This window comes from Dreissena polymorpha, chromosome 10 (assembly GCF_020536995.1).
Source record: "Dreissena polymorpha isolate Duluth1 chromosome 10, UMN_Dpol_1.0, whole genome shotgun sequence".
Classification (NCBI taxonomy): domain Eukaryota; kingdom Metazoa; phylum Mollusca; class Bivalvia; order Myida; family Dreissenidae; genus Dreissena; species Dreissena polymorpha.
The window spans coordinates 34,904,647-34,916,610 of record NC_068364.1 but is presented as its reverse complement, the minus strand read 5'-3'; the positions used below and the strand labels follow the sequence as shown (position 1 = coordinate 34,916,610).

Here is an 11,964-nt window from a genome sequence, read left to right as displayed (position 1 = left end):
TGTTTTATTTAATCCGGATTTAACAGTACACATTGTAGTAAAGACAACACTATTAAACCCCCCTTGTATATACCCGTATAGCAATGTATGTTTCTGAATCGATAAACTAAGGAGATGCAAAGGTAGTGCACCAATTGTCACCATGTTTATGAATTGTTATAGTGTACTCTCTGCATTACTTACGATAAATAGATCACCCTCTGCATTATGTACGTTACAAAAAACGCGTATTATTTTATTATGTTGCGTTATTTGTTTTATGTAAGTTATGTTTTAGTATTGGAGACACACCAATAAAACAGTTTTTAGTTTTTAATAACAGCGCTTTCAATTCTATTTTAATGTCAAAGGAACTTTTTACTTCAATATATCGTATATATCTTAAACACTATAAACACTGATTTGCAGACACAAATGTAACCTGTGGCATTGCACAATTTGACTTGGTGATCATTTTGGACTCGTCCACGAGCGTCCAAATCCAGAACTGGAACACCATGTTGGCCGCGACCCAAACTTTGGTCAGCGGCCTTGACATTGATAACGGCAACGTTCGTGTTGGTGTCGTTGTATTCAGTAACAATGCAACTGTGGAATTGTTCTTGAACTCTCATCTAAGCAAACACACACTGATTGAAGCTATCGGTCGGTTAAAATACACTTACGGCCAAACAAACATTGCCGATGCTTTGCACACAACGCGAACTGAAATGTTCACTAGAGCGAACGGTGACCGTGAAAATATACCCAACGTTGCTATCCTGATCACCGACGGTAATTCGACGATAAACATTGAACGGACTATTCCGGAAGCTCAAGCAGCAAGGCATAGAGGTATTCTGCTCTACGCAATCGGAATTGGGCTGACCGACACCGAAGAATTGAACGAGATTACTGGTTCGGAACAGAATCGCTATTTCATCGACAACTTTGACGAACTCGAACAAAAACTGGAGACGATATTCAAAAGTCTTTGCCCCGGTACGCAAGTATCATTTTAGAATAAAAACATATAATATGTAGTTCTTCCAAAACGTGTCTGAAAAAGATGAAATTACGAAAATATGCAATCAATATAGCTAAATAGTTAATGTTTTGTCCGGAGTCGTTGTCATGTAATTCCCTAAGAAACATCTATTTGTTTTCTCGAAAAAAAAAGAATTTGGTTAGCAAACTTAATAGAAACGAATATGTAAAAAAGACTATTCCAAATCGTTTTATCTTGAACTTGGTCTGTTAGAAATGTAGTCAAATTTCACAAGTATATTCACATTTTGGTGTTAACGGTATTTCGTTGCTTTATAGGCCTATAAGCATTCCTTTTCAATTTCCTTAGCATGGGGATGGATCTGCTTATAAGCTTTATTACTATTAAGATAGTTCACCATCAAATTCTTATTACATATTTAGCGTAGTAAATTATAAGAAAAAATACTTGTAATAAGTAAGTAGTTTAATTGTTTAAAGATATTTGCAGAAACCACACTGGTACCATCAACACTTGAAACCACAGAAAGGCGTAAGTGAATTACAATTGTTGAATGCCGCCATAAATATTTTGTTTACTCATTAAATAAAAGTATAATTAGGGTGAAACTTTCCACATACACAAAACATATCTTTTTAAAATACGTATGATACAAATTAATAAGTTGAACGTGTATAATGGTTTAAAGAAAATTGCTAAGAATTAATAACTTACAATATCTTGTTTTCTCAAAAAACGGAAAGCCTGCATCCAAACCCGAATAGATCTAGTGTTTATTCTGGACTCATCAACAAGCGTCACACTTAATAACTTTAAACTCGTGCTGAACGCTACCAAGGACTTTGTTGCGAAATCTGACATTGACTCGGGCAACACACGTGTAGCGATCGTAACGTACAGCACTAAAGTTAGAGAAGAATTTTATCTAGGGGACTATGCCTCCAAGGAACGGCTAATAGACGCTGTTGACAACATAAAATACGTGCACGGTGATACTAATACAGCTGGAGCTTTACATGTTATGAGAACACGAATGTTCAGCGCCGATCGAGGGGATAGGGCGAATGTTCCAAACGTCTGTATTATAATCACTGATGGAGTTTCGAATATCAATTCTTCGGAAACGATACCCGAAGCGATCCGAGCGATACAGGCAGGCATAGAAATCTTTGCCATTGGCATTGGTTTAGCGAAGACAACCGAACTAGATGCCATCGCTGGGCGGCCTAATCACAGATTTGACATAGAAGATTTTGAAAAATTGGAGGTCGATATAAATGCCATTTACAAGGAAGTATGCACTGGTATGAAACAGAATCAAGGTGTTAAGTAACATACACATATTTCCTTACATTCTAACACACAGCGTTGCAAATTACAATTTAATATGTCCAGATGGACGCTTGTTTTTATAAAAAGAAAAGCAATGAAAGTATATTTTAATTTGAAATTTTTAAATTGCTAAAACTTTTTGCATTGACAATTTATAATATTTTATCGTTTGTTTTTAAACAATAGTGGACTTCACCACGGCCGTTTCCACGCGAGAAATTAGTAAGTGGTGTAAAGGAATTGTTCCAAACATTGGCTACAGTGACTTACTTTGTCACGTGCATCTTCTTCTATATGATCGTGTTGGTAACCATGCACTCTCTACCGAACTTGTGTCTACTTTGTGTCTTCTTGAGAACTGCAATAGTGCTAGCAGCTAGTTATCACTGTTCTAGCTCACTCCTTTGCTCTGTCACGTGAACCACGAACTGTTAATGGTTTTAATTATATCTAAAGAAAAACTGTGGCGAGCGCGTATGAACCTCTAGTTTTTAATCACGTGTGCTCTGCAACATTTCTTTCACTTTCACAAACACTGTTTCACTAACTTTCTTTACACACTAACATACAATTGTGTAAATTGTATGTGTTAACACACTGTTTATCCATTGTTTTCTCCCTAAAAACTTTTATCTTGTTCACAAACTTGTTCAATGTGCTCTAATTCATTTGATGTTGCCAGCGTTCTAGGAAACTAACGCGCCCACCTTTACTATAATATGTATTCAAAAATTATCAAACAAATTTGCGCAAGTCATTTTGCATTAAGCGGACATGCTGTGCTTCAAAAGGAATCAACCGAAGAGGAATTACCCAACAAGAACACATGGCAAAAAATAAAGACAACCCCATGAAATATCTGTGTGCTGGCATACAGTTTGAGAATCTCAAAAATGGTATTTTCTAAGTAGACGACGCCTCACTATGTTGGGAGTGAAAATGCAACCGCCAGAGCAAATGGCAAGGTCGAACGCTTTTATCACTCCATTGTTTGATGTCCATGTTGACTATGGACATTATACTAACGCAATCAGATATCATTCAGTGAATTACAACATATCATTGGACAAACAAGGTAATGCTAAAGCATTAACGCGACGGGGACGTTCTTTTCAGCCCCGAATATGAGAACAAAAATAATAATTGCAGACTTTTTGTGAGGGTGAAACTCGAAATTATTCGGAAAACAAGAATCGTTGTAATATCTGCCTAAACTTGTTTCCCATACTCAAAAACGAAGTTACTCTGGTATACGATTTAAACTCATTAACAATATCGATCGAAAAGTGTTGATATGAAATTACAAATAAATCTTCAAATACACAAAATAATACTGTGGAAGATAGAAATGGCATGAAAAGATACATACAATAATATATTCAGTCAGATGTTCAACATGTTTGGTCGTATGTATTTTTTTTTCAAAATGGATCTGTAGAATAGATTGAAATGGGGTGTCGGTGTACAGACTAGATGCAAATATATAAATGTGTTTGTGTGTGTATGTTACGTGGTTTTGGCGTGCATGTGATTATCAATACTGGTTTTGTTGCATAGCAGGTAACAAAATGGTAAGAATATTGTCATTCGCTCCTCCCTTAGTTTCGTATTGTGAACGTGACATTCAGTTGTTGTTGTGATTGGTCAGAAGCAAGAGTGTTAAGGGAGTTTTGCGCGTTATTTTTTATCGTTTCGACTTCCGTCACAAATATTGATTTTGGAAATCGAAGGCTTTGTTTAATTCGTCAGCATTTGTGTTTGTGTTATATTTAGCTAAGCATTTAGTTTCGCCAGTTGTGCTTTTGAATATGTTTACAATTGTTATACCGAAAAGATAGGTAGTAATGCGCATGGATAATTACTAAGTGCTTATGCGTTGCTAGGCGATTTAATGTTCCCTTTTCAGCGCTGAGCGTGCATGTTTGTCGCAGAGACCTCGTGTGAAGTCGCATAAATTATATTCTTTACTCTATTTTTATGCATTAACCCGATTAATTGAATTATCTCGTATATCTTTTTTATGTTAACAACCGCTGTTTTCAAACACTGTTTGTTTGTTCATTAACACGTCCTTGTTATTGCTTTATAAATTAATGTAGTTTCTTTATTCGAAACATTTTGTTTTCTTTTAAGTTGCATAACAAGTACTTTTATTTTATTTGTTGTAAATGTAATTAAGTGCATTTATATAATACTTTTAGTTTAATTAACATATACTAACGTCAAATATACTTACAAATATTGCAGCATAACCTGACACATTATACATTGTTTTATTAGAAAATAACACTTTCTATTTACAGTGTCGCGGACTACGACATTAGCCCCGCTAAAATGTAAGTACAGAAACTTTATGTGTCACATTTTTTAACAATCATTAAATTGTCCAACCACCGCGCAGAGATCTGACTGAATCAAAATTGCTGGATCAAATCCCTGCTTTTATAACCAACAACGAGCCTAGACTCGCGGCACAATAATGTTACCGTTGTTATTTTTACTTGAGAGTTTTTTATCATGAACCTGAACTTATACACTATTTTCAAATTTTAAAAGAAAATAAGACTACTTGTCATAAAATAGTACTAAAACAAAAAAAAATCCTACCAAATCTGGTAGGATTTTCTTGTGATGGCAGAGATTGTATGTGAGAGCAAGGAACGACAACTCTGCGTTGAGATTGTAAACTGTCATGCTAAGGGGTAATGATATTTAAATATGCATATAAAAAGGCAGAATAAACAAATAATTACTATATTGAAAAGCTAACATCTACACAATTTCTTGCTTTTTGTCCTATTGCTTATAAAAGCTTAGAACATGCACTTTTGTATATTCAAGTAAATTATATATTGATTTTACTACAGCAGCCTTTTAAAACGCTTTTCTACACTTGCAAAACTCAATATAAAGCATTAAATGACAAACTTCAATACATGCCAAAATCTTTGAAAAGGTTCTTTAATACACGTGCGTAAGTGTCGTCCCAGATTAGATTTTGCAGCCCGCCTATTTGCCTAGCTCGGACGCCAACGCCGACACCGTCGAACCGGACAAGATTTATATATATAATTTTATTTAAAATAGCCCCTTCTGATTGGTCTGAACGCATTCTCGTAAAGTGTCGTCCCAGAAAATCCTGGGCAGTACAACAGGCTAATCAGGGACAATACCTTCCGCTGTTTTATTTTATTTTTTTCGTTAAAAGGAAGGCTATTTTAAACAAAAATTTAGTTTAGGCGAAAATATTTGTCCCTGATTAGCCTGTGTGTACTTCACAGGATTTTCTGGGACGACACTTTATGAGCATGCGTTCAGACTAATTTTATCAGAAGGGGCTCTTTTAAATAAAATTATATATATAAATATATAAACCCATTTAAGCTTGGCGTCTAGAAAAAAGGCCTTTGCAAACAGCGTAGACCCTGATGAGACGCCGCATGATGCGGCGTCTCATCAGGGTCTTCGCTGTTCGCTTAAAGGAATTTCTGGATTAAACTCGTTCCGTTCGACGGTGTCGGCGTCGGCGTCCGAGCTAGACTAATGGTTTTTGGTTTGCTAGTTTCTCAAGAGTGACTGTAGAGATTTCATTCAAAGTTGACAATTGTTTTCCCCATACTAAAATGACCCTATGTATTAATTTTCTTCAATAATAAGCTTAAAGGAACAAAGTTGTGAACAGTTTTTTACTGAAATCGTTTAGAATTTGATTGTATAACACTCAAAAGAAATACGTTTTAACAGTATTGTACTATTGTCATAAATCGTTTTTTCTCTATTAAACTGAAAGACACTAAGTTTGTAAAACTGTTATGCTGAAGGCATTTAGCGTTTTACAGTTTTATACTATTAAAATTATCGTTCTACAGCTAAGTGCGGCCTGGCGACGGTCGATGTGGTCATTATCATTGACGCATCGACAAGTGTCACGGAGGCGAACTTCAAGAAGATGCTCGACTTCGTCAAAGACATCGTGCAGTCGGGCGACATCGATTCCGGTGACGTTCGCGTTGGCGTCGTCATCTACAGCACGGAAGTGGAGGTCCAGTTCCATCTCAACCAGTACACCACGGAGGCAGACGTGGTCGCCGCTATCGATAAGATCCCGTACATTTACGGCAGCACCAACACTGCGGATGCGCTGAAGACGATGCACGAGCAGATGTTCGTGACGTCACGAGGAGATCGGCCGGAAGTGGATAACGTCGCTATCGTGCTTACTGACGGCGTTTCCAATATTAACTCGAGGCGAACGATCCCGGAATCGGAAGCTGCGCGAAACAAGGGCATTGAAGTATACGTTATCGGTTAGTAGTTTGTTCATGCTTTAGGATACGGATCATAGCGTTTACATGCAAATGTCGACTTCAAGTTATAATCATTGAATTCTCTATTGATTAAAAAATATCATCAAAACCCCCAAAAAATGTAAGAATGTTTTGAAACAAAATGCCGTGAACCCATGGATGAGAAAAGACTTTATTATTGGTGTAATATGACACTTCTTAAAGATGTGGGACGTAAATGTGTGGATAACTGATAATGGAAAAAAATAGCAATTTGCGTTGATCATTTTCTGATGTTTGTGTTAATTCGTTGATCGTTTTACCCTCGAAACCAACGGTAATGTATGTCCCACGAATTCATAATAATTTTACAGTGATAGAGAGGCAGGAGAGGCCGATTGATTTGAAGTCAACATTTGAAAGGGCACATTATACAATGGGTTGTTTTTGCGGTTCATAGAGCACACTTTCACGATTGCACAAGTTGACAACTTGGCTGCAAGTATTGGGCTACAAGTGCCGTGACCAAGTAGGCTAAGTGTCTCCCTAGCGACCGATAGGTCACGGGGTGGGAGCGTTCTTTAGATCTCCCCAAAGACACCAAGTACTGGTTCTACTCAGGAAGCGGACTCTAGAGCGTTTGAGTAAGCCTTGGGCTTTCGATTCATTCGAACTAAAAAAAAATAGGGTTAACCTAAAATAAGTCTTCGGCATACCTCATTTACAAACATTTCGTTTTGCAGGTATTTCCCTCACTGACATCCGTGAGGTCGAGGGGATGGCTTCGATTCCCAAGACCAAGTACCTGTACAATGTACAGAAGTTCGAGCAGCTCAAGGGTCTAGAGGAGGACATATTTGGAGGTGAACCCGGCACCGATTGTGGTAAGCAATAAGAACTGTTTCTGATGAAGTACAAGATTTTAACAGTTTCTGCATTTATTAAGCGAGCATCGTTCTGGCAAAACCGGTCTTAACACATGTGCGTAAAGTGTCATCTCATATTAGATTTTCAGTCCACACAGGCTTTTCAAAAACGACACTTTCCGCTTTTATGGACTTTTCTTTTTATGGAAATCTCCTCTAAATGAAAATCATGTTTAGGCGAAAAGTATTGTCCCCGATTAGCCTGTGCGGACTGCAAAGGCTACTTTGGGACGACATTTTACGCACATGCATTAAGCCCCGTTTTTCCAGAACGAGACTCACATAAACCATCATGTTGATGTTTTTATTCGGTGTGATGAGGCCGTTATATCTTCACTTGAATCGAGAGATTTTGTGGAACATTACGGCTGAACCCATTCTTAAATATATTGTTATAAATGAAACCTTTATTGACATACATATGTAATGTGTAGTGCACAAAAACCATAACTATTGTGTACATTCTTATTTGCAAACTTATTACCCTTTTTTAATCTTCGTGCTAAAATAAGTCCGGGTATACCTCGACAATTTTGACAGGCATCGGTTTCAAATTGTATTTATATGAAGTTTTCTTTAGGGGGATGTGCAGTACCAAAGAACCATAACTATTTCAGTACTAGTTCTCGCTCCTTGTTTAAAAACCGAACTAGCAATTCCCTCGAAATCGTCAATGCTCAGACACTTCTTGATGGTGTTGTTTGTTTGTTTTTTCAATTGAATGCGGATATATGCAAACGTAATCATGTAATTATGCCTTATCACTGCTATATTAGCAATTCCGATCGCCAAAATCGCCATCGGCGATTGAATCTTTCCTCTGGCGATTAAAGTCTATTCTAAATACGAAAATGGCGATTGTCAGAAAAAAATTAGCAGATGGATTGTTAAAGGAAATATAATACTGATAACTTATCAGTATCATATTTTCTTAACAATCCAAGCGTATCAGTATGATATTTCCTTAAACAATCCATTTGATGTTTAATATTTCCTTAAACAGTACACCTGAGTTAAGAACAAGGGGATAAATCAATCAGAAGCAAACAGTTTATTTAGTGTTTCACACATGCTTTGCGAAAATAACTGTCACACCTGCAGCATGTTCACACATATATGTCTCTTATTCACTGTATTCACTTTTGTGTCTGCTTTCACGTAAAAAGGCAAAAAACCTGTTATGAGTAAGTATGGAGCATGTCATTTTCACCCAACAATTTCGTATATTAGTGTGTATATGTGCGAGTTCCATTTAGTTCAAATCCAACATGTTGCTATTTTGCTGTTACTGACTCCCAGAATGAAGTAATGTATTTTCCTTGTATGAGCCTTGTTCTGGGAAAACGGGGCTTAATGCATGTCCGTAAAATGTTATCCCACATTAGCCTGTGCAATTCGCACAAGCTAATCAGGGTCAATACTTTCCGCAAAGACTGGATTTTCGTTTAGAAGAGACTTCCTTCAAACGAAAAATCTCATAGCACAGGCTAATCAGTGACGACACTTTACTGACACGCATTAAGCCCAGTTTTCTTAGAACATGGTTCATATGTGGAACTATTTTCAAATGTTTCGAGCGCAGGAATACACAAAGTTTGTAAAGTAACCTAGGCCGCTATTCTCCAACCTATTCTTAGATTTAAGAATATAGTATAGACATGTCCGTTAATAACGGGCGCCACCTCTTTTTGAGATACATTAAGAAATGAGTCAATGCTACTTCCGTGGTGGCGCTAAAGACCGGATGTCTTCAAATTTAATGGATTATTTTATAAGGTGAGTAAGTTTTATATGTTTTTTTCAAAATGTTTCGCTTTTTCTAATCGGTCAATGTAGTGCGATTAAGCGAAAATTAAATCAACCACAAATGTACAGAAACGTACAATCCTAGCCCATTTGAACATGTGAGGACCTTATTAGTTGTGACATGTTATAGCTTTTAAAAGCAAATCGATGTATTTTGCATTTGTGACGAGAACACTTTATACACGAGATGGCGCCCGTGAGTAACGGCCGTTAGAGACATAAATAAAACAATATTTATCATTTTATTTACATATGACTTGCTTTACGCATTTAAATGTTAATACATGAAACATGAATATCCGTACACTGTAGGAGTTTCAACAGTATTCTCGTACGGAAAGTTCTTTTCCACGCATGATGGAGTATTGCATTATAATGTGTGTGTCTGTGTGATGCATTGAGAATTGTGTGGTATTGACCAAGAAATGAGTTCCCCAAAACAAAAGTGTTTCCACGCAATTATATATATATCGCTCACTTCATATGTATTAAAAAATAGTTTTGTTAGTAAAAACATATCAGTTAATTATTGCATAGTGTATAGTGGAAACCATGGAAATATGTGGTAAGGTATATCTAAATAGTACTAGGTTAATGCATTCATGAAGCCATACAAATACAGGATTATTCTAATAAATGATCCGCGATATGGGAAAACGGGGCTTAATGCATGTACATGAAATGTCGCCCCGGATTGGCCTGTGGAGACCGTGTAGGCTTATCAACGACTTATCACCTTAACTAGAGTTATGCTAAGAAGAGACTTATTTTAAACGAACAATACCATAACGGAGACGCACGTGTCATACTTGATTAACCTGTGCGGACTGCACGGGCTAACATGGGGCGACACTTAACGTACCTGCATTAAGCCCCGTTTTCCCGGATCGCGACTCTTATATATGCATGGTCCATTTTAAACTGTAACCGGTAAACAACTGATAAGAAGCTTGGACGCTCGGGTTGAGATAAAAGTGTGTGGGCGTGTGAACTGCTTTTGCATCATGCAGCGCATTATATCAAATTGTATAGTCTATATATTCTGCTATTTATATAATATCACATGCTGAATATAAAGTAGCCAGCTTTCAGCTAAGCTTTTGCTTAATTTGCTCTTCCCAGGTCCAGATTGTGATCAGACAAACGCAGATATTGTTTTTCTTTTGGACGCCTCGTATGCCGTAGGAGATCGTGAATTTGTACGTATGCTGCTATTCATCAAAGAACTTCTCGCCGACGTTGACACGGAAACTGGAAAAGTTCGGGTCGGCATTGTTACCTTTTCCACTAAAGCCGCGATTCATATGAACCTTGGGCAATTTTCATCGATGACTAGTCTTTCCGATGCGGTCGACGAGATCCCGTATGTTCCCGGCGGAAGAAATATCGCCGACGGGTTGCGGAAGTCCCGGACCGTATTTGCAGACGGCCGACGAATAGTCGCCGGGAACAGCAGCCGCCGGCAGGAAGTTCTTATACTTATAACAGCGGGGGAGTCGGACATCGAATCCGAAGAGACGCTGTCAGAAGCCCAGAAGATAAAACAAGATGGCGTACATATTTTTACCATTGGGATTAATATTGAAAATATCGAGGAAATAACGCGGATAACTTCTCCGCCGGAAAATGAAAGCAGATTCCTTCTTCTTAGATTTGATCAGATAAATTTACTGACTGAGACTATGCATTTTGTTCCTTGCGAAGGTAATAGTAGTGTTTAGCAATTAAGATGCATCCTTTACATTGTATGTTGTATGAATCCTTCAAGACTTCCATATACTAGTATTATTTTATATGTTACTGTTTCGTTGACTTCATTTGTTCTTCAAACAGGTATATAGCTGATGAGCTGCTATATTATCACATATTGAATTTCAGTTCGTCTCGGTAACCCAATGTCCCTACGTTTATCCCAAAGTATAATTTATTTAATTCTTAAAGTGACCTGTTCACGGTTTGGTAAATTTACAAAATTGACAAAAATCAGATTTGCAACTTTTTGTTGTAGTTATGTTATTTGCGAGGAACCAGTAATACTGAACATTTACAATGCTGAAAAATATCAATTATATGCATCTGTGGACGATTTAAAAACCTGAAGATTATAAAGAGTTGCAAAAGGGAAACGAGTTAATAATTTGGAGTTTTCTGTTGCTATCGTTAGATTTTGTGACACTACCTGGATTGCTTATAAAATGTTTAAAATACACCATACTCAGTACCAGCACGGATGGCCGAGTGGTTAAGCCTCTAAACTTCTGCTCCAAGGGTCAGTTGTTCGAGTCCAGGTGTGGATAACCTTTTTTCTTTCTACAATTGAATTCTTGTTTTATAATGGAGCTTTTTAGTTCCGATGTTTTCATTTATGAATTTAAAGCATTCGACAACAAATTTCAAAACATGCCAATATCTGTGAGCAAGTCCCTTTAAAGCATCGCAATGATCACACACTAATTATGTTGTTAGTGGTACATATAATCCTATTGTGCTCGAACAGTTAAAACTATTATTAATACGATCTATCTTTAACTGTAAAATCATATTTATTCGCGGGGATGATATTTCGTGTGTGTGTGTGTTTTTTTTTTTTTGTAAACAGAACTTTTTCGCTGACACGTTAATTCGT

The 11,964-nt window shown here is 37.1% G+C and overlaps 1 protein-coding gene across 1 annotated transcript in view; it reads left to right on the top strand.

The window, feature by feature from the left end:
- Nucleotides 1–695: 695 nt before the first annotated feature.
- The window catches only part of LOC127847186 (uncharacterized), a 107,232-nt gene continuing 95,963 nt past the window's right edge, over nt 696–11,964 (top strand). The window contains exons 1-5 of the mRNA XM_052378909.1: nt 696–981; nt 4,624–4,656; nt 6,190–6,627; nt 7,350–7,490; nt 8,699–8,716. Of these exons, the coding sequence (XP_052234869.1) occupies nt 711–981; nt 4,624–4,656; nt 6,190–6,627; nt 7,350–7,490; nt 8,699–8,716 (901 nt within the window). The 5' untranslated portion in view covers nt 696–710. The remainder of the gene's footprint in view (nt 982–4,623; nt 4,657–6,189; nt 6,628–7,349; nt 7,491–8,698; nt 8,717–11,964) is intronic.